Below are 26,564 nucleotides of genomic sequence, written 5' to 3'. Positions count from 1 at the left end.
TATTATAAATCAGTGTTTATTTCACCGCTCGCATAACATCTTGCAATAAACCCAACAGATCAGAAACTGTATAAAAAACAAAAAAAACAAACAAAAACAATTTCATTCATTAAGTGCCAGATTTGCAGTACAGTAAATTCTAGAGATTTCCTTATATGCAAAATTAAACATGAAAAAGAAAAAAAAAAAAATGAAAAAAAAAAAATAATGACAGAAGAAGCCGTGGTGTCGGAGATGAGCGTCGGAGCCCAGTGTTCGATAAAATGTGCAATTAGTCAACCTGAAGAAAACTTTATATACAATTCTCCTTCCGCTGACGAGATCTCGAGTACACAGAAGGATCACACATTAAGCTTAAACCTCTATGTGCAAATAGCATTTGTGACGTCGCCCTCCGCTCTGGGGACAGAATGACGGGATTAAGACTGGAAGCGTTTGGCTACAAGTTACTGCATGTTTATTGCTGATATGAAGTCGTTACGGCCCCGTCTACCGCGCCAGGATCTTTATCAGGTTTGCGCACATTTCGAAGAACTCGATGGTATGGCTTCCAGGTCGGGGGACCAAGTCATTACTGGAGGAGTCTGCCGAGGAGGTCAGGGAGGAGGGCACCGATCCGTCAGACGACTTGGCCGGGGCTTCCGCCTCACCGTCTGTTTTCTGGCCGGAGCGCGAGTTGCTTACAGATCCAGAGTGTCTTCGAGGGGCGGCTTCAGACTTTGGCTCTGTGACTTCATCTGTTTAAAATCAAGAAATTAGTGAAATGGTAGACAGGATTCAGGAGCGCCCCCTACGTCCCACCTACCGTCAATACTGCGGAAGTCGAGCAGGAACGTCCTGCTGTCCACCTGGTACAGCTGCAGGCTCATCTTGGTGTACATGCTGGTCACAGGGTTTTTTCTCCGCACTCGCAGATAATATGGGTTCACCACCTACAGGAGCCAAGCACAGGCAACCAGCTCCATTACTGGCACAAGTACCAGGGGCCGCCATCATTTATAGTGGAGCTTAGGAGTATAGCAACATGCACGTCCACCCAGTGATCCGAGTGCTGGTGGTCGCACATGCTCAGTCCCCAGCACACGGGGTCCTCTGCACTCCTGAGACCACTGCCTGCCCATCAGCATAGCCATTTCTGAGCCTCAGAAGGGACTTGTTTCACTGCTCCAGACTGCACAGTACAATTATCTATTTGCTTGAAAAATTACTGCCAGAGGGGGAAGGAGGCCGACTAGAAACTTGCAGCAAATTATTATTAAATTCTTGCCAGAAGGAGACTACTACTAGCAAGTTGACTATATCTGGCAGCCAGAAAGACACCAGTTTTACTTTGGGAGCCGTTAATGGAGCCTTACTGGGGCCTATACTCAGAGCTGCCAGAGGGGGAAGGAGACTGACTTTTTAGACACTACTCTTCAGTAAGGGTGAACAGAATTAGTAGGGTGTGCCTCTTGAAGATGTTGTCCACTACTTGGAAAACCGCTTACTGAAATTTATTTTTTTTTTCTTTTTGTTTCTTAAAGTTAAACTTAAAACCGCCCTTCCACACAAGCATCGCCAATGTGACATTGCTATGCCAAGTGAGCGTTGCAGCCTGTATCACATGAGCACTGAACACGGTCAGAGCTGCGCCTGTGCAGGAGGCTTTTCTAAAAGGTTTTCTTCTTTACACACACACACAGGGTTACGACATTTATGAGGGGTTCTGCACAGCTCCTTCAATTAATTCTGAGAACATTTCTTGCATTGCCGCAGTGTTCAAGAAAATGCTCCATTCAGGGGGTTGGAAAAATTTAGCGTAGCCATCCAGGACTGGTGTAAAAACTGTTGCAAGGAACTTAATAGCAATGTATCTGCAGTTGTCCAGAGGGGGAAAGGACCTGAATGGGAGTCTAGATTTATGGTTGCCAGAGGGAGATTAGGCCTAGTCAGTTTCCCTCCCCTTCTATCAGCCTTATTTGTAGTTCCCTGACAGTCAAGTTATTGGGTCTGTATTTGTAGATGCCAAGGTGGTAGGAGACTGACCAGCTGCAAGTCTAGTCACCAGTATTTACACCTTAGACAGCTGTAAGTAGACCTCTAGAAGTTCCAAGAGGTGGAAGGACACTGCCTGGGACCTTAACAGGGGCTATATTTACAGCTGCCAGATGGGGAAGGAGCGCAACAGCAATGTGCCTTCTCAACATACCACAAGGATTACAAAAGTAGTTTAAAAATAGTGAATGACACCCTTTTGGGGGATTATATTTGAACTTTATGTGAAAAATTCAAAAAAAATTCTGCTTGCAGCAAGGCACAGAGGCGGTTACTGAAAGTGGGGCTATCATTGCAGGAGAAAGCTGTTCAGTCAGCTCCCCCTAGTGGTGTCTATAAATCTGTATGTAGTGAGGTCCCCTAGTGGTGACTGTATAAATCTGTATGTAGTGAGCTCCTCATAGTGGTGGCTGTATAAATCTGTATGTAGTGAGCTCCCTCTAGTGGCGGCTGTATAAATCTGTATGTAATGAGATCCTCCTAGTGGTGACTGTATAAATCTATGTAGTGAGCTCCCCCTAGTGGTGGCTGTATAAATCTGTATGTAGTGAGCTCCCTCTAGTGGTGGCTGTATAAAATCTGTATGTAGTGAGCTCCCCCTAGTGGTGACTGTATAAATCTGTATGTAGTGAGCTCCCTCTAGTGGTGGCTGTATAAATCTGTATGTAGTGAGCTCCCTCTAGTGGTGGCTGTATAAAATCTGTATGTAGTGAGCTCCCCCTAGTGGTGACTGTATAAATCTGTATGTAGTGAGGTCCCCTAGTGGTGACTGTATAAATCTGTATGTAGTGAGCTCCTCATAGTGGTGGCTGTATAAATCTGTATGTAGTGATCTCCCCCTAGTGGTGGCTGTATAAATCTGTATGTAGTGAGCTCCCTCTAGTGGCGGCTGTATAAATCTGTATGTAATGAGATCCTCCTAGTGGTGACTGTATAAATCTATGTAGTGAGCTCCCCCTAGTGGTGGCTGTATAAATCTGTATGTAGCGGAGCTCCCTCTAGTGGTGGCTGTATAAAATCTGTATGTAGTGAGATCCTCCTAGTGGTGACTGTATAAATCCGTATATAGTGAGCTCCTCCTAGTGGTGACCGTATATATCTGTATGTAGCGGAGCTCCCCCTAGTGGTGGCTGTATAAATCTGTATGCAGTGAGCTCCCTCTAGTGGTGACTGTATATATCTGTATGTAGTGAGCTCCCTCTAGTGGTGACTGTATATATCTGTATGTAGTGAGCTCCCTCTAGTGGTGGCTACTAGCAGACAAATGGACATCTCTCTCATGACAGTGAGAATGTGTTTATACGTAAGGGAGCAGACAGACGGCCGTATAACTCGTGCGATGGTCGCACTGTGCACATCTCCTGACCCGAGAATGACCGTGTGATGTATTTCTATGCAGCTGTCAAGCTCCAGTCAGCTCGAAGATTGCGATGTGATCTCGCACGACTTGTACGGCCGTCAGTCTGCGCCCTTACACAAACCGCCGACCCTTTTGGACGCACATTGTCTTTCCGGTGAGGTCGGCAGCAGCTCTTACCTTCCACTCGTAGCCCAGCTGCTTCATTGCTCGGCAGACCTCCGCCATGATATCATTGGGCCGACTCTGACTTCTAATGCCAAGATGCCATTTAGCTCTTCTCACCCCGACCTGGTGCTTAGATTTCTGGGGGTTCAGCTCGTCCAGAGTGTGTCTCTGCCGGGGGGACTCCGCTACCAGGAACGGGACCCTTTCCGGATGAGGCCGGGGCGTGTGAGGTTCTTCCACATAGGAATCCGGGGGGCTGGTGGCCAGATAGAAATCTTTGGCCTCATTCATGATGCGTCGGTTGTCTATGATCAGGTGGTACGCCACCGCTAGCGGGTCCTGGTGATTGCGGCTGTACAGGCAGCTGAGCACCTCCTCCTCCGTACACTCGCACTTCTCGCACACTTCCTTTAAGGCTTCATCGTCAATCATGTTTGTACTGTAGGTGGGGTCCTCGGGGAACAGGTACTTGGGGAGGTCCTGCTTAAACCATTCATGTTCTCTAGATCAACAGATTAACAATAATCCAATCATTCCATGAGCCGGTAAGGTGATAAAGGGTCAATAAGACAAGCGAGACCACCCCACCCCCTCAAGTCATGGAGCAGCACAACTCAGTCAGTTGTGTAACGGTCGCAGCAGGTGCTGCACATCCCCCCCATATTAAGTCACGGCCCTGGATGAGCACTTGTAGGAGGCATCACAACGGCCACACTACGAGACGCTCCCGGGCCGAGGTTCTGCGGTCAGTACTTACCGGATGTCCTTGATGGTCGCCCTCTTCATTGGATCTACTTGCAGCATGTGCTTCAGAAGGCTTATGACCGGGGGGTTCAGATACTGAGGGGTGTAGAAGATCCCGTCACAGATCTTCTTAAAAAGCGTTGGCACGTGGTCATCGTCAAACGGGAGGGTCCCGCACAGCAACGCATAGAGAATGACCCCGCTGCTCCATATGTCAACCTCCGGACCTGCGTACAGCCTGACCCACAAAACATGGACACGTCCCCATTAATGATAGGCCCACCACCATGGGGTCACAGTCAGACATTGGAGGGTCCGTGCACGTTTAGGGTACTTTATAGAAGCGGATGTTAAATCCCTGATCTCACACTGGACGCTCATACACACGGTGCGGCGTGACGACCTCAGCAGTTCCCTGTCACCTGGATCATTTTACTAATTAAAGAACACTTCATCTGATTATAGAACATTGGATTCTATTTTCCCGAGTAGTCGGCATTCGCAGACTTGTTTTACAGCCGCCACAAGGACAATAGGAACATGTAGTCGGGAGGATTTGAGACTTATGGGAATATAATGCTCCTCCCCTCCCTGTACAAGGACCTCTGCACAGGTCACAGAGCATGCCCACAACACTGTCCCATAAGAAGTCACAGCTTGTCTCCTCCCCTCCCTGCACAAACCGCAGAGCATGCACACAACACCCTCCCACAGTCCATTAGTGATGTCACAACTTCTCTCCTCCCCCCTCCCTGCACAAGGACCTCTGCTCAGGCCACAGAGCATGCCCACAACACTCTCCATAGTAATTATTTCCATTGTAAAAATAACAGGCTTTGCTTTTCTCCTCCTTACCTTCCTGATATTACCTCCGGTGCGGCATAGTTGGGAGAGCCGCAGCTCGTCCTCAGAAATTCTCCATCTGCCATCATATTGGACAGACCTGTCGAGCAAGGATGACAGAAGCATCACCAGACCCTGCAGGCTCCATAACCACAACCATAAGAATGGACAAAGCGCAGAGCCTGAGCGGGCGACTATAAACTTGCTGTGTTAGGACGCCCCTCCAATGCTCATATATAAAATAAACTTTGGCACTCAACTTGTAATGATGTGGAATTTTTAATAGCAGCCACTTGTACAGACGTTTCGGTCACACATTGACCTTCTTCAGTGTACTGCGATAATGTGCAAACAATAAAGTATTTACAATAGTACAAAATTCAAAATTAACAACAAAACAATGAAAGGGATGGAAAAAACAATAAGGAGACTTATATATTGTGCATCTATAGTGATGGATGGGAAGGGGAATGGGGAAATGGTATGGAATACCATTTCCCCATTCCCCTTCCCATCCATCACTATAGATGCACAATATATAAGTCTCCTTATTGTTTTTTCCATCCCTTTCATTGTTTTGTTGTTAATTTTGAATTTTGTACTATTGTAAATACTTTATTGTTTGCACATTATCGCAGTACACTGAAGAAGGTCAATGTGTGACCGAAACGTCTGTACAAGTGGCTGCTATTAAAAATTCCACATCATTACAAGTTGAGTGCCAAAGTTTATTTTATATACGGTCTCTGGTTTGGGAACCCTCTTTGTGCACCTCCACAGCTGTGCCACGTTACACTATATTACATATGCCCCTCCAATGCTCAGACGCAGGATGCTGGGCGTGTATTCTACAGCTCCAGACTTGGGCGTCCATTTTTTTGCCCCATCTGCCTCCTATAGCCCCTGCTGCACTGTATTGCTGGGTGCCTTGTGATGGAGCGTTTATAACCGTTACACCCAGTCTTCTGAGACGGCAGATATATGGCCAGGAGCTCAGAGGAAACATGATGAGAGCTACAACCTGTCAGAAGGAGCTCACTGACCGGCTCTCAGTTAACTCATTGTGTGTCCAACAGACAGTGGAACGAAAAAAAAAATATTCAGGAGCTTTCTCTGAAGAAACTGCAGATCTTCAGGATGTGTTTTTGTTGCAGACAGTGGGTGGGAGGTAATATATGGAGTGTGGGGTCCTCCTTACTGACAGAGGGGCCGCTCCAATACCGGCACTCACCAAAGTCCGCTATCTTCGCATTCATGTGCGCGTCCAGAAGAACGTTTTCGGGTTTCAAGTCTCGGTGCACCACCATGTGTCTGTGGCAATAGTCAACGCCAGAAAGGATTTGTTGGAACAAACGTCGCGACTCCTTCTCATCCAACTGCAAGAAAGACGGAGTTATAGAGAAGACACGGAAGGAGGCGCCGGGCTCCGCACACGACACTCACCTTCCCGTTCTTACAAATATAATCAAAGAGCTCTCCGCCCGCAACATACTCCATCACCATAAAGATATCAGTCGGTGTGCTGATCACCTGGTACCTGAACAACGACAACGGAGAAAATGGCATCAACACGAGCAGGGCAGGAAAAAAAATAAGATTTATACAGTCACCACTAGGGGGAGCTCACTACATACAGATTATACAGTCACCACTGGGGGAGCTCACTACATACAGATCTATACAGTCACCACTAGGGGGAGCTCACTACATACAGATTTATACAGTCACCACTACTGAGAGCTCACTACATACAGATTATACATCCATCACTAGGAGGAGCTCACTACATACAGATTTATACAGCAATCACTAGGATGAGCTCACTACATACAGATTTATACAGTCACCACTAGGGGGAGCTCACTACATACAGATTATACAGTCACCACTAGAGGAGATCACTACATACAGATTATACAGTCACCACTAGGAGGAGCTCACTACATACAGATTTATACAGCCACCACTAGAGGGAGCTCACTACATACATATTTATACAGTCACCACTAGGAGGAGCTCACTACATACAGATTTATACAGTCACCACTGGGGGAGCTCACTACATACAGATTATACAGTCACCACTAGGAGGAGCTCACTACATACAGATTTATACAGCCACCACTAGAGGGAGCTCACTACATACATATTTATACAGTCACTACTAGGAGGAGCTCACTACATACAGATTTATACAGCCACCACTAGAGGGAGCTCACTACATACATATTTATACAGTCACCACTAGGGGGAGCTCACTACATACAGATTATACAGTCACCACTGGAGGAGCTCACTACATACAGATTTATACAGTCACCACTAGAGGGAGCTCACTACATACAGATTTATACAGTCACCACTAGGGGGAGCTCACTACATACAGATTTATACAGTCACCACTAGAGGGAGCTCACTACATACAGATTTATACAGTCACCACTAGGGGGAGCTCATATATATATATTTATATTTATTTGTCTAAGGGGTACTTCCGTCTTTCTGTCTGCAACTTCCGTCACGGAAATCCCGCGTCGCTGATTGGTCTCGCCAGCTGCCTGTCATGGCTGCCGCGACCAATCAGCGATGGGCACACTCCGATTAGTCCCTCCCTACTCCCCTGCAGTCAGTGCCCGGCGCCCGCTCCATACTCCCCTCACCGCTCACACAGGGTTAATCCCAGCGGTAACCTACCGCGTTATGCCTCGGGTAATGTTACCGCTGCTATTAACCCTGTGTGTCCCCAACTTTTTACTATTGATGCTGCCTATGCAGCGTCAATAGTAAAAAAAAAAAATCTAATGTTAAAAATAATTAAAAAACCTGCTATACTCACCCTCCGAGTCCGACAATGCGCTCGCGCCTTCTGCCAGCTTCCGGTCCCAGAGAAGCATTGCGAAATTACCCAAAAGACTTAGCGGTCTCACGAGACCACTAAGTCTTCTGGGTAATTTTGCAATGCATCCTGGGTAATTTTGCAATGCATCCTGGGAACGGAAGATGGCGGCAGCCGCGCACACATCGCCAGAGCGCCGTTGGATCCCAGGGGGTGAGTATGTAACTATTTTTTATTTTAATTCAACAGGGATATGGTGCCCACACTGCTAAGTACTGCGTGGGCTGCGTTATATACTACATGGCTGCTATATACTACATGGCCAGTGTTACATACTATGTGGCCTGTGTTTTGTACTGCGTGGGCTCTGCTATATATTGCGTGGCCTGTGTTATATACTACGTGGCTGCTATATACTGCATGGCCTGTGTTATATAGTACGTGGGCTGTGTTAAATATTGCGTGGCCTGTATTAACGCATCGGGTATTCTACAATATTTATGCATGTATATAGCACAGGCCACATACTATTTGTCTGCTATATACACACTACATGGCTCCTATATACTACGTGGCCTGTGCTATATACTATGTGGCTGCTATATACATATTCTAGAATACCCGATGCGTTAGAATCGGGCCACCATCTAGTATTTATATAGTCACCACTAGAGGGAGCTCACTACATACAGATTTATACAGTCACCACTAGAGGGAGCTCACTACATACAGATTTATACAGTCACCACTAGAGGGAGCTCACTACATACAGATTTATACAGCCACCACTAGAGGGAGCTCACTACATACAGATTTATACAGCCACCACTAGACGGAGCTCACTACATACATATTTATACAGTCACCACTAGGGGGAGCTCACTACATACAGATTTATACAGTCACCACTAGACGGAGCTCACTACATACATATTTATACAGTCACCACTAGAGGGAGCTCACTACATACATATTTATACAGTCACCACATACAGATTTATACAGCCACCACTAGAGGGAGCTCACTACATACATATTTATACAGTCACCACTAGGAGGAGCTCACTACATACATATTTATACAGTCACCACTAGGGGGAGCTCACTACATACAGATTTATACAGTCACCACTAGGAGGAGCTCACTACATACAGATTTATACAGTCACCACTAGGGGGAGCTCACTACATACAGATTTATACAGTCACCACTAGGAGCCTGTAGTCTGGAGGAAGGTGCTGGTCTGTTTGCTCCAGGAGAGTCACCAGTTTTTTTTTTCCACCCAGTAATTCTCCCCCTCTCTGACCTAGGAAAGAGAGGGGCGTAGTGGATGGACTGTGGGGCTGAGTCCCCGTCTCCCACCCCTCGGTCTAAGCCGGCGAGGGGTGGGAGCTCATTGCTACCGGCAAAAAGGGTCACCAGATCCGGCAAGGCCCAAAACATGGGGGAGCCCAGGAAGACCCAGGAGGGCTGCAAAGCCCCTAAGGCTGAGGCGAGGGCCACTGCGGTGTCTCCTCCCGGAGGTGAGCGGAGTACTCGCAGAGGTGCAGCGGTGGCGGTGCCGAAGGATTGGGGCACTAGGGCCGCACGGGAGCCGGTTACCAGCTATGGCTCCCGCGTCCATGTGTACCTCAGCGAGTATGATGAGGCTGGGAAGACCATCAGGAGACTCCGGGAGGAGCTGAAGGAGGTGAGGCAAGCTGCAAGCAGAGCCTCCCGCACAGAGAAGTCTGCCCTAACAGCCAGGATATCCAGCCTGGGGATCTGCATTGAGGGCATGGAAGCCCGGAGAGCGGCGATATTGGATAACAGTGGGCCCTTCCGGGAAAAGCTAGAGAATGAGGACCGATTCCACAACATGGCTGCTGCGAAGGTGCCAGAGGGGTCTCGGCGTCCGACCCAGGTGGAGGAGGTGGACCATGAGGAGATGGAGGAGGCGCCGTACCCACCTGGGGGCTTGGTAAGTGATCTCCAGGCCACACACAGCGGGATAGATCCAGTGCAGGTCCCACTCCCATCAGACAATAGTATTTCAGAGGATGATGGGGGTGATGCGGATGATAGCAGCAGCGATAACAGCAGTAGTGGGGGTTGCCTCGTCTTGCAGCAGATCCGTCAGCTAGAGTCCCCAGTAAATTATGCCCACCTGAAGTTTGGGGATGAGGTCTGCGGGGACGAGGCAACCAGGAGGGGGAAAAAGAAAAGCAAAAAAAGGAAGAAAACATCGGAGGAGAGGTTGGTGTTTGTCCCCCTTCCTGGGACCCCCCGGTCCCGCTGTGTGGAGCCCGCTACCCACCCCGGCCCGGGACCTGCAGTGGTTCCGGTGCGAGGGAGCGGGGAGAGTACAAGTCGTATGGCGCAGGTCGCCGTCTCTGCTGGCGGTAGCAGAGGGGGCGAGAGTGGGCATGCGGCTGCAGAGCCGGACAGTGTGCATGGTCTGGAGTGTGGCCCTGTGGCGGGCAGTAATAGAACCTGTGGAGGTGTCCAGGCCCGATCCTCTGTGGAAACGGGGGACGGCCTGGTGCCTGCTGCACCCGCTGACGCTCGGGGGGTGGAGGCTGTGGGTACCTTACCGGTGGTCACCGCTCCCCGCAGTGTTAGCGGTGCGCTGTCAGCCGGGGCCGCATCATCGGCGGCGTGTGCTGTGGTATCGGGGTCTCCCACATGCAGATCCGATGCTGGGTCAAAGTCCGGGACCCCGGCAACGGTTATCATCTCGGGTGCAGCTGTAATGGCTGCGGTAAGGCCGGTCCGGATCGCACCCTCGCCGGAGGGGGTCGCACCGCCGGGGTCCTCTGCATGTGTGTCACCTGTATCTGCGGGGGACCCGGCGGTGAAGTGCACACGGGAGTGTGGAGATGGTCTGCAGGAGAGGCTGGAGCAACAGTCTGCAGCTGCCAGCACATGGTCTGCTGAAAAGTAGGGTGTGGTAATCAAACCCTGCAGTATGGATCTTAAAGGGGCAGCTGCACTGCAAACAGCAACAACCCCAGCAGAAAGCAGAAAAAAAAATGCAAACAAAAATGTAAATAAGAATGGAAGTGGTGTGAATAGTGTCTGTGATAATGGTGACGGGTCAGGGGTGGTTTCTGCTGGAGGTGTGGTTGGTGTGAATGGTGCCAGTGCGGTGATTTCTACCAGTGAAAATGGTGAGGCTGAGGTAAGTGAGGTGGAGATGGTTGACTGTGAGGTTGAGGGTTCAGGGAATATAGGGGCTGGTCCATCGTCCCCCTCACCTGCAGCCGCCATTAGTTATGCGGCTGCTGCCGCTGGGATTCCACAGGGGTCTTCCTCATCTCCGGACCCAGGGAATGAGGCTTTTCGCCGCCGTTTCCTGGAGGCCCTCAAAAAAGGGGAGCGGACGATCAATGTAGAGGGAAGAGAGGTGGCGTTGTCCTACTGGCTAGATAAGTTTGGTCTAGCTGCCTTCCAAGAGAAAAGGGGGGGGGGAGACCGTGTGGTCCCTCCCGACAGCCGGGCAGGGGGTCTCCAGGAGAAATGTGGTTCGTCTTCGCTGGAGGGGCGATGAGGCGTGTCCATCCAGGACAAATGTGGTGAAGCTCCTCATGAAGATGGACTTCAGGGCTATTGACATCTTTGCTCTGATACATCCTTTTGGGACCTCCACCTTTGATATCAGCTTTGTTCGGCCGGAGGGCTTGGAGCTCTTTTGGTCGAATTATGAGCTGGTAAAAGAGGAGCCCGGCTGGCGAGGGTTCGCCGTGGAAGCAATTTCTCGCCAAAGTGGGCCGAAAAAAGTGACCGTTTTAACATGTAATGAGTCTTTCTGGCGTTGACATAATGACCTGGTTGAGCCGCTATGGCGAGGTTGTGGACGTCCCTAAGAAGAACCGGGACGATTTTGGTATCTGGTCAGGAGGCTGGACCTTCATGGTAAAGTTGAAGCGTTCCGGTGGCACTGTCACCCACATCCCTTCCTTGGCTTTCCTGGGAAGGGATCGGATTCTGATCTTCTACCAGGGGCAGCCGAAGGTTTGCCACAGGTGCGGTGATCCTCGCCACTTCAGCGCGGGCTGCAAGGTGCAGAAATGTGCCTTGTGTGGCGAGGTGGGTCACCTCGCCGCATCCTGTGGTGTCATTCGATGTCACCTGTGTGGTGATCTAGGTCACCCGTTCAGCCGCTGCCCTCGTTCCTTCTCTAATGCCATGGCCAGCCGGGCGGAGGGGAGCCGCGAGGAAGTTACTGGCGGTGCAACTTCTGCAGAGGTTGGAGGCGGCAGCGGGGGAGGAGCTCAGGGGCCGATGAGGAATGGCAGGGCTAGGGGCCCCTCTTACCAGCGGAGGCAGGCAAGGCGTCAGGAGGGCAGGGGGCAGGAGGAGCCTCGGGAAACTGGGGTAATGCCTGCCCCCTCCTCCGAGGTGACGGCCCATGTCACTGAGGCCCCGGGGGAGGAAGCGGTGAATGAGGAGATCAGACGGATGGAGAATGAGGAAGCGGCTGATCTCTCAGATGCCTCTCAATATGAAAGTTTTGATGAGGATGGAGGGGAGCAGCCTAAAGAAATGGGTGACAAAGGTACCAAGAGTGCGAAAAGTAAAAAAAAAAAAAAAAAAAAAAGAAAAAAAGTGGAAAATCTTCTTCCCCGACCAAGGTGCCTAAGGAAGGTCCCACCGACTCCCCTCTGATCCCCCTCTCCAACCGGTTCCAAGCCCTTGACGATCCTGCTGAGACGGGAGTCGGGGGTGAGGTTCCGGAGGTAACATCGGGAGGGCCTTTGGGAAGCGGGGGAGTCCCTTCTCCAGGGGGTGTGTCTTCCTCGGGAGGTGGGGACGACCCTGGGTCCGGAGATGACAGAGGTGGGAGGGATGGATACCTCTGTCTCTCTGAAAAGAAGAGGGGGGGCTTCATCGTCCGGAGATGAGCGGGCTAAGAAAAAGGGTGGGGGAAAGAAAAAGGCCATCTAACTCAATCACTTATGATGGCGGCACCCACCCCGTTGACTCTAGCGACCATTAATGTCACTAGTATAAAGTCTGATGCGGCTAGATTTGCGGCCTTTGATTTTCTCACCCGATTTGAGGCTGAAATTTTGGTTTTGCAGGAGACCAGGCTTACTGATATGGGGGCCATACGCAAGGCGGAGAGCGAGTGGAGGTGCGGGTCTTCGTACTGGTCTCTTGCGGCCGAGCCGTGTAGCGGGGTGGCAGTCCTTTTTAAGACTGCATCGGTTGAATGCCGGAGAGTTATCGAGGTAGAAATGGGGAGGTGCCTGGTCATAGACGTCTTCATGAAGGGACAGGAGCTTCGGCTCATTAACATCTATGGTCCGCAGTCAAAGTGGGACCGTAAAGGTCTCTTCCTGAAGATTAAGCCCTATCTTTTTACGATTCGGCAGGTGGTCTTTGGAGGTGACTAACACTGTCACAAGGCTTCGTGATAGGGGAGGCTCCATTGACCGGCTGGCTTATGATAGTAATACTCTCAATAGCATAGCTAGTGACGCTCGCCTGGTGGATGTCCACATCCGGCACACCCCAGGTCACTGTGGTTTCACCTTTCATATAGGTAATTGTAGGTCTAGGATAGACAGGTTTTTTTAAAAGGAGGAAGCCATCTCTTCAGCAGTGTCCGTTGTTGAGGTGGAGTTCTCCGATCACTGTCTGATTTCTTTTTCTCTAAATGTTTCAGAAACCCCTCGGATGGGAAGGGGACTATGGAAGCTGAATTCGTCCCTCTTGGAAGAAGCAGAGATAAGACAATCCTTTGAGGACTTTCTTCAGAGCCAGGTACCACTTTTGGATCTCTGTAGCGATAAGTCAGAGTGGTGGGAGATGTTCAAGGATCGGGTTGCGAGTTTCTTCCGCCAGCTCTCGAGCCTCAGGAGCCTGAGCAGGTACCGCCTGTATCAGGAACTGAGGAGGAAACTCGAACACCTCGTCTCGGCTGGAGGTGACCGTGAGGAGATCTCCAGAGTGAAGTCTTTACTCAAGAGGTGTCAGTACGATAGGCACACATCTTTGGTTTTTGAGAGGGATTTCGGGAGGTACCGCTCGCCTGACCCCTACAGAAACTGTAAGATGTCAGTGAGTTGTAAGGTGGTGACAGGTTTGGTCGACGATACGGGTTCCCTGAACAGATCCAAATCAGGGATCCTGGAGGTGATCAGATCTTTCTACTCACACCTCTTGGGGAAGAGGGATCTGGATCGGAACGTGATGTCGGCTTTCCTGGCCGAGGCCATCCCTGAGCCAGGAGATGACCCCTCGCTTCACGTTTTGACAGAACCAATCAGGGAAGAGGAAGTGCGACTGGCCATTGATGGGCTTCGGCCTAAGAAATCGCCAGGTCCAGATGGCTTAACATCTCAGTTTTATAAGACCTTTAGGGACTCCTTGGTCCCCCTCTTGACTGAGGTGTTTAACGAGTGTCTCTCCTCGGGCGCTCTTTCCCGGTCAATGAAGCAGTCGGCCCTGATTATCCTGTCAAAGGGTAAGGACCCGTCCCATATTGAGAATTGGCGTCCCATAGCGCTTCTCAATACGGACCAGAAGGTTCTGGCAAAGGTGCTGTTCAAACGGCTGGTGAAGTTTGCACCCCGGCTCCTTTTGGGGGCCCAGCACTGCTCTGTTCCAGGCCGCAGTACGTTTAGTGCTGTGCTCGGTGTCCGAGAGGCAGTGGAGCAGGGCAGGGCAGGTCACTGGAAGGGGTACTTGCTGTCCTTAGACCAGACGAAGGCTTTTGATCGGGTTAACCATGAGTACCTCTGGTCCATCCTTCTGAGGTATGGTCTGCCTGGGGGGTTTGTAAATTGGCTAAAGATCTTGTACGCGGGGGCAGAGACTTTCCCGCTCGTGAATGGTTGGTCTGGCCGCCCTTTTGAGGTTGGGTCTGGGGTCCGCCAGGGCTGTCCATTGAGCCCGCTGTTATACGTGTTCGCGATAGATCCCCTTTTAAGGAGGATTGAGCGTGGGCCGTTGGCGGGAGTCAGGATGGACCAGGTGGCCCCGGAAGCCACTCTGAGGGTGGTAGCGTATGCCGATGACGTCTCCCTTTTCGTGTCCTTGGGTGAGGAGGCGGAGTGGGTCATGTCTGAGGTTGATCGCTACTCGGAGGCTTCTGGGTGCAGAATTAATCAGGAAAAGTGTGAGAGTCTCTGGCTGGGAGGGGGAGACCCTAGTTTTGGTCTCCCGGACACTCTTCCAGAGCCCCAGGCATCAGCAAACATCCTAGGCATCGAATTTGGCCCTGGGGACTACCCCCAGCAAAATTGGGAGGGCAGACTTAAGATCGCCACCCAGAAGGTGGACCAATGGAAGGGTTGGTCTTTGACCCTGAGGGAAAGGGTTAGCCTGGTTAAGGGTTTTTGCTACCCTTGTTAATATACCTGGGCAGTGTCTGCATGTTGCCAGAGCCGCTATGGACACGGGTCTACAGCCTGTTTTTCCAGATGTTATGGGGAAATAGGCTGAACCTAGTCAAGCGGGAGGTCACATACCGCACAAGGAGACTAGGAGGGTTGGGTATGGTCAACCCAGTGGTGTTTCTAATAAACACTTTTGTCAAGACTAACATCGCCAACCTCTGGTCAGAGAGGGCTCCTCCGTGGGTATTCTCCTGCAGGGGATGGCTTCGACCCTTCTTCCAGGAATGGGAGACAGGAGGGCAAGTGAAGGACCTGCGCACACCGCACGGGCATCTCCCGGCTTACGCTACCCCGGTTCTGAAGGTGATCCGCCGGTGGGGTCTGGGAATGTGGGAGATCAGGACCATGTCGAGGAAATTCCTTGACAGGAGGGTCCTGTTGACCCATTTCCAGAAGCCTCTGGTGCTCAAAGATTGCCCAAGTCGGGATCTGGAGGGTGGGCTGAGGTTATTGAATTCTACATGGGTCCCCTTGAAGTTTTGGGACTTGGCGCTGCTTCCATGGGAAACTGTATGTAAGGGACAACCTGAAGTGTAGGAACTCCGATGATCGGGGTTGTCCCCGTGAGGGGTGCTGCGACACGCTGGAAAGCATGGAGCACTTCCTCCTTCAGTGTCCTTTTAATACAGGGGTCTACAACAGGGTGGGTGCTTCCATAGGCTGGCCTCGGCTGGCACACCTTTCCTATGCGGAGTGGGCGTATGGGGCATTCGGATCCCTGGGTGGCCGAGATCGGGGCACTTTATTTCTAGTCAGTTTAGTCGTCAGGTTTTACACGTGGAACGCACGGTGCTTAGTGTCAACTCAGCAGAAAATCCTCCCCAGGGACGAGGTTGTTAGGAACATTCTGGGTGGCCTGGTGAAGGTGCGCTCTCTGGAGTATGACAGGCTTGGGTGCAGCGAGGGCCTCTCTTCTCTGGAGAGGGTTCTCATTTAATGTACCTAGGGCTTAGATAAGCAGGTAAATGATAGGGACAGGTAGACAGCTTCAGTAGGGACAGGTAGATAGTTAGGGACAGGATAGGGACAGCCCAGGGACAGTTAGGTAGGCACGCGGTGAATTAGGTAGGGTCGTAGGGTCAGGCAGGGAGAGACAGGGAAAGGTAGGTAGATGAATAGGGGCAGATGTCTAGACAGGTAGGGACGGCTGGTAGAGTAAGGATTGTTAGGGTAGAAGCCTGTCATCTCCGGTTTCCCGGTGGCGGGCTGGGGCTTTTCACTATCAGATTTTTGTTTTGCAGAAGTGAATTATTGATATAGGGCTTACAGGCACCAAACCTGGCTCTGGGTAAGTGTTGTAATATAGAGTTATGTAGTATTGTATTGTTAGGTGATGATCCTGTGGCTTTCAGGGTTAATGCACCTGTCTTGTAAGCAAGAGGATATGAGTTCCTCAGTGAGTTTATTTTTGTATTGTGTGGGTTTGGTGGTAGGTTGTTTATAGTTGTGCTTGCTGTGTAAAAAAATAAAATAAAAAATGGAAAAATGAAATAATTAAAAAAAAAAAACAATTTGTGTGATTTAGATAGATGTGTTTAAGCCAGGTGGCTATAATGTTTCTTTTTGGGCGATGGACCAGAGTTTTTCTTTGTCAGGTTTGGTATGAAGTGTGTATGTGTGTATTAATAAAATGTTTCTGTCTCCTTGGGTGAGGTAACCTGGGGAGGAGGAGATCTGGATGTATAAAAAATTGAAAAGACAAGTAAAGGACAGAAACAGCATAAGAAGGAAAGATGGAGGAAGCTTCTCTGAGAAAGAAGGCGGCAGTTTGTTTTCTTTTGCGGGGTTGTTTTGACTGGGGGCAGTTATGCTGGACTCGGACTTTGCTTTGGACTGGGGGGGTAATGTTGGACTCGGACAGTTGCTTTTGCTGGGGTTTTGATTTTTGCTATTTATTGTAAGTTTTGTATTTTTATAATAAAAGAGTTCACTACATACAGATTTATACAGCCACCACTAGTAAGAGCTCACTACATACAGATTTATACAGTCACCACTAGAGGGAGCTCACTACATACAGATTTATACAGCCACCACTAGGAGGAGCTCACTACATACAGATTTATACAGCCACCACTAGGGGGAGCTCACTACATACAGATTTATACAGCTGCTAAACCATCACAACACATTCTCTCCTAGTGGCATTTTACCACCCTAACATGCAAGTTATTAGATTGTAATTGTGCTATTCAGTCAGAATTCCTGAACATTCCCATCTTCACAAAATGGTAGCACGTATTCCCTGGTTTTAAAGGGGGTCATCCACCGTTTTAAAATATATTGGCATGGTGGTCCACCCTCGTCATTCCTACATACTATTGTCCACGTCCCCTTACTTCCTCCTCTGGCAGGAAGTTCACTGCAGCTGGTCAGAGGCCACCAATTCACGATTGCAGTCCTGTTCCATCTGAGCTGGAAGACACTGTTCAGTTACTTTCTTCCAGCTTATGGATCAGGTCACCACTTAGCAGCAGGTCAATGCCGGCAGTGCTCCCCAGACACCTCCCTGACCCCAGACATGAGGACGAAAGGAGACTGTCAGGGAAAGAGGACACGCGCCGACACCACGCAGACGACACCACGCAGACGACACCACGCAGACGACACCACGCAGACGACACCACGCAGACGACACCACGCAGACGACACCACGCAGACGACACCACGCAGACGACACGCACTTACAGCTTAATGATATGCGGGTGTCTGAAGAGCTTCAGGTTCTGGATCTCCCTGCGGATCTTCCCCACCACATCGAGGCTCCGGATCTTCTGTCTGTTCAGAATCTTCACCGCCACCTTGTGTCCCGTCAGCTCGTGCTTCCCGACTATTAAAGAAAAATTTTTTTAAAAAAAATAAAGATTTTATCCAACCAGAGCCAGACTTCAGTGTCAAGAACCTGCACCCACGTTACCAGAACACCTCATCACCTCTCCTATATTATGAGAAGTCAGCTTATCCTCCGAGTAGAGTCTCTGGAGGACCCGTGCTGTGCAATTCCTCATCTGCCCTGTGGAGGTGCTATAGAAAAGCTTAACACATGGTGGGGAGCCCCTAAATGTGATCCTGCACTAATTGCCAACTTATGAGGGCAAGAACGCAAGTGCAACGTCCCGACCTAAATTGCCTACTGCATCTAGCCATGGTGGCCAAAGTTTGGTGTTTGGGCCACCTATATGGTAAACCACCATAGTACGGGATCTAGAGGCAGCGTGGTACAAGAGAAGGAGCAGAGGAGATCGATTTGTGGCAGAAAATCTCAACACAGTTAAGAGTCCAGCAGGCGGGGTAAACGATGGGGTTAACAATGACTGACAGCCCACCCTGCCCCGTCAGTCACGGATTAGAACCGCCCACTTGACTCCAGCATGGAATGAGCAGAGGTTCCCCACCAGTGCCCCCAGAGGAGAGCTGGAGGAAGTGCAGCAGGCTTGTGTAACACTACATTATGTCCGAGGTCACGTACGCTGGAAAGTGGCGGCAACAGGGGCCTGATAAATGTAGCAATCTCCTGCAGATAAGCGGACGGACGGGAGATAAGCGCAGGCCTGGATGCCACTCTGCCCTTTTGGCCATTATATTGCAAAATATAAAACACTCATTGCCACAGTAGATGTTCCTCCATCCCGAGCCCATGGAGGACTAATGGCTCCCTGCTGACGGCCACTGTGGCCCCATGGCCTCTGCCCCGTCCTTGTGCCGCTTGTATTCTCCCGGCGGCTGTCGCTTCACAGAAGACGTCGTCCATTAGTGACTGACAGCTGTCCTGCATGCAGTCACCAGGGACGACTGTCAATCACTGACTAGGACCGCCCACTGGACTCCTGCACACAACAAAAAAACGTTTCTCAAATTAGCACCTCCTGCCTGAATCAGGCACCATTTTCACCATGACGAGTTTCCTTTTAAGCAATAAGTGAACAATGAAAAATATTTAGAAAAAATAAATAAAATAAATGCACAACTGATCGAAAAATACAGCAGCAAACCAAATTTATAGAAAAAAACTTCCATTTGGATTTTCTCAGTTTTTCTTTATATGATAAAGTGAACGGGGTCTTAAAGTTACAACTTGTGCCCCACAGAAAAAAAAAAAAAAAAAGCTTCAGTCATTAGAGGGTTAAAGAGGCCGTCCTCTGATCTTGGCCAGAGATAATGGCGTACCTGCCCTGTATACCCACCGGTATGAATGGACAGTGTAATACACCACTTATCCTGTGGTGGCGCTACAGGGAAACAGGTTTTCCTACAGATCATAGCTGATCACTGAGGATCCCAAGAAGGAGACACTTTGGAATCCACTTATTGCTGAGAACTTCCTAATGAGATCCATATTAATAAAGATTCCTGCACCCTGTCGTCTCCCAGCTGCACCCCAACGTCTGCAGGGCTATCCCCATGCTTCACACTGCAGGCTGCGCTCCCCTAGTCCTGGTCAGGTGCATACAGCCTTGGGGGCAGCACGGTGGCTCAGTGGTTAGCACAGCAGCGCTGGAGTCCTGGGTTCAAACCCCACCCAGGACAGCATCTGCAAGGAGTTTGTATGTTCTCCCCGTGTTTGCGTGGGTTTCCTCCGGGTTCTCCGGTTTCCTCCCACATTCCAAAGACTGATAGTGAATGTAGATTGTGAGCCCCAACGGGGACAGCGATGATAATGTGTGTAAAGCGCTGCGGAATCACAGCGACACCCCCCACCTCTCCTAACGGGCATCAGGGCCAGTACAGTGACCGATCCCAGCGACCTCGGGGCAGGAAGGAGCCGGCTGCTTCTCCTGCAGGACTAGGAGGCATCTAGGACCAGGCGTGCAGTGATTGGACACCAGCGGACGCCATGCTTCCTGCCCGCTCACAGATTGCTTCACCGATGTGCACAGTGACATTAGGCCAGGACACACTGTTACTACCAGCAATCATTAACCCTTTAAACAACAGTTTATTGCAAGCCTTAAAGGGACGGTCTACATTTTTTGCAAAAAACATTTTACAATAGTAATAAAAAAAAAAAGAAAAAAAAGACTCAAATGGAGCAATCAGCGTATTATTCTACCACATTTCCAAGAACAATAGCGCTCTGTGGCAGCCATAGTGCTGGCAGTGTCCCTACAGCCTCCACCACCACACTACACCCTGATTGTCCCACTGATAACAGGGGCCGCCCTGGTAGACCGTCTACAGCTTATAATGGGGGCAAAACTCCACCCGACCATCGCTGGCAGCGGCGGCAAACTAACCCTTCACAAGGGTGCATCCACTGACCAATACAGGAGCAGCCATCACAAAGCCAACGGGGGGGAAGCTCCTGCTGCAGACGGGGCAGTGGACACAGAAAGGGGGAAGCTCCTGCTGCAGACGGGGCAGTGGACAGAGACGGGGGGGGGGGGGGAGCTCCTGCTGCAGACGGGGCAGTGGACAGAGACGGGACGGGGGGAAAGCTCCTGCTGCAGACGGGGCAGTGGACAGAGACGGGACAGGGGGAAGCTCCTGCTGCAGACGGGGCAGTGGACAGAGACGGGACGGGGGGAAAGCTCCTGCTGCAGACGGGGCAGTGGACAGAGACGGGACGGGGGGAAAGCTCCTGCTGCAGACGGGGCAGTGGACAGAGACGGACGGGGGGAAAGCTCCTGCTGCAGACGGGGCAGTGGACAGAGACGGGACAGGGGGAAGCTCCTGCTGCAGACGGGGCAGTGGACAGAGACGGGACGGGGGGAAAGCTCCTGCTGCAGACGGGGCAGTGGACAGAGACGGGACAGGGGGAAGCTCCTGCTGCAGACGGGGCAGTGGACAGAGACGGGACAGGGGGAAGCTCCTGCTGCAGACGGGGCAGTGGACAGAGACGGGGGGGGGGGGGGGGAGCTCCTGCTGCAGACGGGGCAGTGGACAGAGACGGGACGGGGGGAAAGCTCCTGCTGCAGACGGGGCAGTGGACAGAGACGGGACAGGGGGAAGCTCCTGCTGCAGACGGGGCAGTGGACAGAGACGGGACGGGGGGAAAGCTCCTGCTGCAGACGGGGCAGTGGACAGAGACGGACGGGGGGAAAGCTCCTGCTGCAGACGGGGCAGTGGACAGAGACGGGACAGGGGGAAGCTCCTGCTGCAGACGGGGCAGTGGACAGAGACGGGACGGGGGGAAAGCTCCTGCTGCAAACGGGGCAGTGGACAGAGACGGGACAGGGGGAAGCTCCTGCTGCAGACGGGGCAGTGGACAGAGACAGGACAGGGGGAAGCTCCTGCTGCAGACGGGGCAGTGGACAGAGACGGGACAGGGGGAAGCTCCTGCTGCAGACGGGGCAGTGGACAGAGACGGGACAGGGGGAAGCTCCTGCTGCAGACGGGGCAGTGGACAGAGACGGGACAGGGGGAAGCTCCTGCTGCAGACGGGGCAGTGGACAGAGACGGGACAGGGGGAAGCTCCTGCTGCAGACGGGGCAGGGGACAGAGACGGGACAGGGGGAAGCTCCTGCTGCAGACGGGGCAGTGGACAGAGACGGGACGGGGGGAAAGCTCCTGCTGCAGACGGGGCAGTGGACAGAGACGGACGGGGGGAAAGCTCCTGCTGCAGTCGGGGCAGTGGAGGGAGAGATGGGGGGAAGCTCCCGCTGCAGATGAGGCAGTAGAGAGAGATGGGGGGGGGGGGGGGGGAAGCTCCTGCAGCAGATGGGGCTGTGGGGAGAGGAAGGGGAAGCTCCTGCTGCAGTCGGGGCAGTGGAGAGAGATGGGGGGGAAGCTCCTGCTGCAGAATGTTAATTTACAAAGTTTTCCATTTTTAATATACAAGTTTTAAATTACAATGAGAGACAAACAGGAATTAAGAGGAAAATGTGGATTAGCAGGAGCTGGATTTGTTTTTGGTGCATTTTCTGTGCATACACAACTGCTGGATCACACTAGATCCAGTCTGAACAGGGACAGACCAGACTCCCCCTGCTCGGAGATGTATACAAGCTGCAGGACGCTGGAATGTCTCGTATTTACAGGGTTAAGGTGTCAGGAAGGCGGCTGCTTGTCTTCCTCCCTCTCCGCAGGTCACATTTATGATCTTGTCTACAAGGGGAACCTGCTGAAGGTGAAGGGAGCGCTGCGCCTGCGGACCTGCCCTACAAGACAGCGGGACCGCCGATAAGAAGCCATAAAGATATAGGACGCTGCGTAATGATGACCGGCGCAGTAGACGCCTCGTGCTGGCCAGAAGCCACAGCTGCACCGTCCCACCGGGTTCTGCAGTGAGGAAAGCCTAGGAAGTCGGCAGGTACAAAGCACGGAGCAGCGCAGCCGCCACCAACGAGCAAACCGGACCCCAAAAACCGACCTAAACCTCAGCGTCTGATCTGTGATCCTGGGTGCCCACCAGTCTGCAGGCAGCCATGTTTATTTTGCACCCCCTATAGAGCAGTGTTCTGTACACCCCAATATCTCTATAGAACACAGGACAATGTCTCGCTGTGATTGCACCATAGAGCCCCGGTCCGACCGGGCACCGGCTATTGCACGATCACCACTTGCACCAGAATTTGTGACTTTATACAGCAAACAAAAAAAAAAAAAAACAAACACTGATGTAAGGAGACAATCTCGCCCAAGTCTACAAAATAAAGTCTATGTTTTGGCAATTGCGTTTCATTAACAAATTTTGAAGTTTGCAAAAGCAAAGCAGCCGCTGTGAAGGACGGCCATTAATTTCCTAGGGACCCCAAACTGATGAGGCAGGGGGTCGTCCAGTAAGGGGCAATCCCTTTAAAGAGGGAACCTGACCGGGGGTTCATGCCCAAATCAGGAGCGGCAGTCCTGACTGGGACCGCTTCCCCTTCTCTGACCTCCAATCACTCCACGCATCGCCAAGTGCCCTTTTTTGGAGCCTGCTCATCATAATTGTCTGTCCCGTCTCTGCGGGGACCATCTCTTCTATACCTTCTTCTATTATTTCTACAACAAGTGAGGTTTGACAAAGGCCCAGTACGGGGCCGAAACGTTACCTCAACTTCGCCATACTTCTGTGGTGAATACAATAAATTACCCTTTTTGCATTTGAAAAACTACAAGAATTTGTGTGCGGCTGTTTCTTATGAATTTACAAATCGGGAGCAGCACGATCAGATTCCGGCTACACGATCGCAGATTTCTCTCTGAAACGCTCAGGTGGAGAAGACAGTCCAGCATCACCCCCGGCCAGATCTTCCCAGAGGTGAGAGGTGATTGATAGGGGAGAATGTCAGGCAGCGCTGGGAGTAGCCGGACTCGTTTGGTCTCTGGCCAGATCTTCCCAGCACTGACGGGAGAGTGACAGGTGAGATGTCAGGCAGCGCTGGGAGTAGCCGGGCTTGTCTGGTCTCTGGCCGGATCTTCCCAGCACTGAGAGGTGATTGACAGGAGTGAGATATCAGGCAGCGCTGGGAGTAGCCGGGCTCGTCTGGTCTCTGGCCGGATCCTCCCAGCACTGAGAGGAGAGTGACAGGTGAGAGATGTCAGGCAGCGCTGGGAGTAGCCGGGCTCGTCTGGTCTCTGGCCGGATCCTCCCAGCACTGAGAGGAGAGTGAGAGGTGAGAGATGTCAGGCAGCGCTGGGAGTAGCCGGACTCGTCTGGTCTCTGGCCGGATCTTCCCAGCACTGAGAGGAGAGTGACAGGAGCGAGATATCAGGCAGCGCTGGGAGTAGCCGGGCTCGTCTGGTCTCTGGCCGGATCCTCCCAGCACTGAGAGGAGAGTGACAGGAGCGAGATATCAGGCAGCACTGGGAGTAGCCGGACTTGTCTGGTCTCTGGCCGGATCTTCCCAGCACTGAGAGGAGAGTGACCGGTGAGAGATGTCAGGCAGCGCTGGGAGTAGCCGGGCTCGTCTGGTCTCTGGCCAGATCCTCCCAGCACTGAGAGGAGAGTGACAGGAGCGAGATATCAGGCAGCGCTGGGAGTAGCCGGGCTCGTCTGGTCTCTGGCCGGATCCTCCCAGCACTGAGAGGAGAGTGACAGGTGAGAGATGTCAGGCAGCGCTGGGAGTAGCCGGACTCGTCTGGTCTCTGGCCGGATCCTCCCAGCACTGAGAGGAGAGTGACAGGAGTGAGATATCAGGCAGCGCTGGGAGTAGCCGGGCTCGTCTGGTCTCTGGCCGGATCCTCCCAGCACTGAGAGGAGAGTGACAGGAGTGAGATATCAGGCAGCGCTGGGAGTAGCCGGGCTCGTCTGGTCTCTGGCCGGATCTTCCCAGCACTGAGAGGTGATTGACAGGAGTGAGATATCAGGCAGCGCTGGGAGTAGCCGGGCTCGTCTGGTCTCTGGCCGGATCCTCCCAGCACTGAGAGGAGAGTGACAGGTGAGAGATGTCAGGCAGCGCTGGGAGTAGCCGGGCTCGTCTGGTCTCTGGCCGGATCCTCCCAGCACTGAGAGGAGAGTGAGAGGTGAGAGATGTCAGGCAGCGCTGGGAGTAGCCGGGCTCGTCTGGTCTCTGGCCGGATCCTCCCAGCACTGAGAGGAGAGTGACAGGAGCGAGATATCAGGCAGCGCTGGGAGTAGCCGGGCTCGTCTGGTCTCTGGCCAGATCCTCCCAGCACTGAGAGGAGAGTGACAGGAGCGAGATATCAGGCAGCACTGGGAGTAGCCGGACTTGTCTGGTCTCTGGCCGGATCTTCCCAGCACTGAGAGGAGAGTGACCGGTGAGAGATGTCAGGAAGCGCTGGGAGTAGCTGGACTCGTCTGGTCTCTGGCCGGATCTTCCCAGCGCTGAGAGGTGATTGACCGGTGAGAGATGTCAGGAAGCGCTGGGAGTAGCCGGACTCGTCTGGTCTCTGGCCGGATCTTCCCAGCACTGAGAGGAGAGTGACAGGAGCGAGATATCAGGCAGCACTGGGAGTAGCCGGACTTGTCTGGTCTCTGGCCGGATCTTCCCAGCACTGAGAAGAGAGTGACCGGTGAGAGATGTCAGGAAGCGCTGGGAGTAGCCGGGCTCGTCTGGTCTCTGGCCGGATCCTCCGTTTCAGAGAAACATACCTGGATACAATCACACATCAGGCTCAGATTTTGGGGGTTTGCTTGTAGCCAACGTCACCTTGTAGCCCAGTGTTGGGGTATCTGTGGGGTGATTTTCCAGTGATCTGATCCTTATCAGGGGTCTCGCTCCTACTATGGAGAAAGCTCGGCTCAGTGGGCACGATGCAGCCACATATTACATGCTGATGGTGGGGGGCACAATGCGGCCCTGCATTATACGCCAACTGTGGGGGGCACAACTCAGCTCCATATTACACACCGATGGCACAGTCCGGGCACACGAGGATTGGTGGGCACAGCATAGCCCCATATTACATGCTGATAGCGGGGGGCACCAGTCCAGGCACAGCACGGCCCCATACTATACGCTGATGGCAGGGGGCACACGGAGGGACGTTTTACATTTACCGTTGCATGTCATTGATTCCCTTTCTCTTGCTCAGGGGGGACTGAATACGCATCAAATATAACGCCATGAGTCTTAAAGGGACGGGCACAAGATCTGGGGAAGCGGATGGGACAGGAGATAACGGAGGGGCGACAGTGACCCGCCACCACTGGATTTATATATGGCGATGAATGATCGGCCCCCGGGAGGAGCGGGGCCCTGCAAGCCTCGGACTACGGGAAGCAGCCGGGTGTCAGCAGCTGGTTGGGGGCTCGCCGGGGTCCGGGCCAGGGGCCACAGATTCTGAGGTGGCTCCGAACCTCCAAGTCTTGGAGCAGGAGGGGTCGCGGTTTATGGCGCGGACTCAGGGCAGGTACCAGGGATCGGGGCCATACACCACGATGACATCACAGGTCACCGATGACATCAGACTGAGGGCCAGCCAATAAGGACGGACGATGCACGACAGCGTCACCCCCACAATGGCGTCATCCAGCCTGCCCGCCCCCACAGAGCGCCTCAGGATAATAAGCCAGTGACAGATAGCCGGTGATTACAAGTTACCACACCTCAGCCCTTCCTCCTCACGCCCCGCCCCGAGCCTCACCCTCCGCAGCCCGCGCTCACCCTTCACTTTGCCGAACGTGCCGACCCCCAGCGTGTCCCCCAGGATGTAGTGGCCGATCTTCACCCGGCTGTCGTGATGCTTCTGTTTATCGGCCGCCATCTTCAGCGAGGAACTAAGCGCGCTCCCGGCGACAGAGAGGCCGCGGTGCACGAGCAGGATAGGGCGGAGCCGGGAACCACCGACCGGGGGCGGGGCTAGCAGCAC

General features: G+C 52.2%; 1 protein-coding gene across 1 annotated transcript; it reads right to left on the bottom strand.

Moving 5' to 3' along the window:
* Window positions 1–26,564, bottom strand: PRKAA1 (protein kinase AMP-activated catalytic subunit alpha 1). The gene is made up of 9 exons (XM_077281419.1): window positions 26,360–26,564; window positions 18,057–18,198; window positions 6,590–6,683; window positions 6,378–6,522; window positions 5,159–5,246; window positions 4,317–4,541; window positions 3,572–4,061; window positions 806–932; window positions 1–737 (listed from the first exon to the last, which is right to left on the bottom strand). The coding sequence occupies exons 1-9, from the start codon at window positions 26,457–26,459 to the stop codon at window positions 490–492; spliced, it is 1,659 nt and encodes a 552-aa protein (XP_077137534.1). The 5' UTR covers window positions 26,460–26,564; the 3' UTR covers window positions 1–489.

The sequence above is a fragment of the Ranitomeya variabilis genome, chromosome 1 (assembly GCF_051348905.1).
Source record: "Ranitomeya variabilis isolate aRanVar5 chromosome 1, aRanVar5.hap1, whole genome shotgun sequence".
NCBI lineage: Eukaryota > Metazoa > Chordata > Amphibia > Anura > Dendrobatidae > Ranitomeya > Ranitomeya variabilis.
The sequence above is the reverse complement of the archived record's forward strand: the minus strand, read 5'-3'. Positions and strand labels throughout refer to the sequence as shown.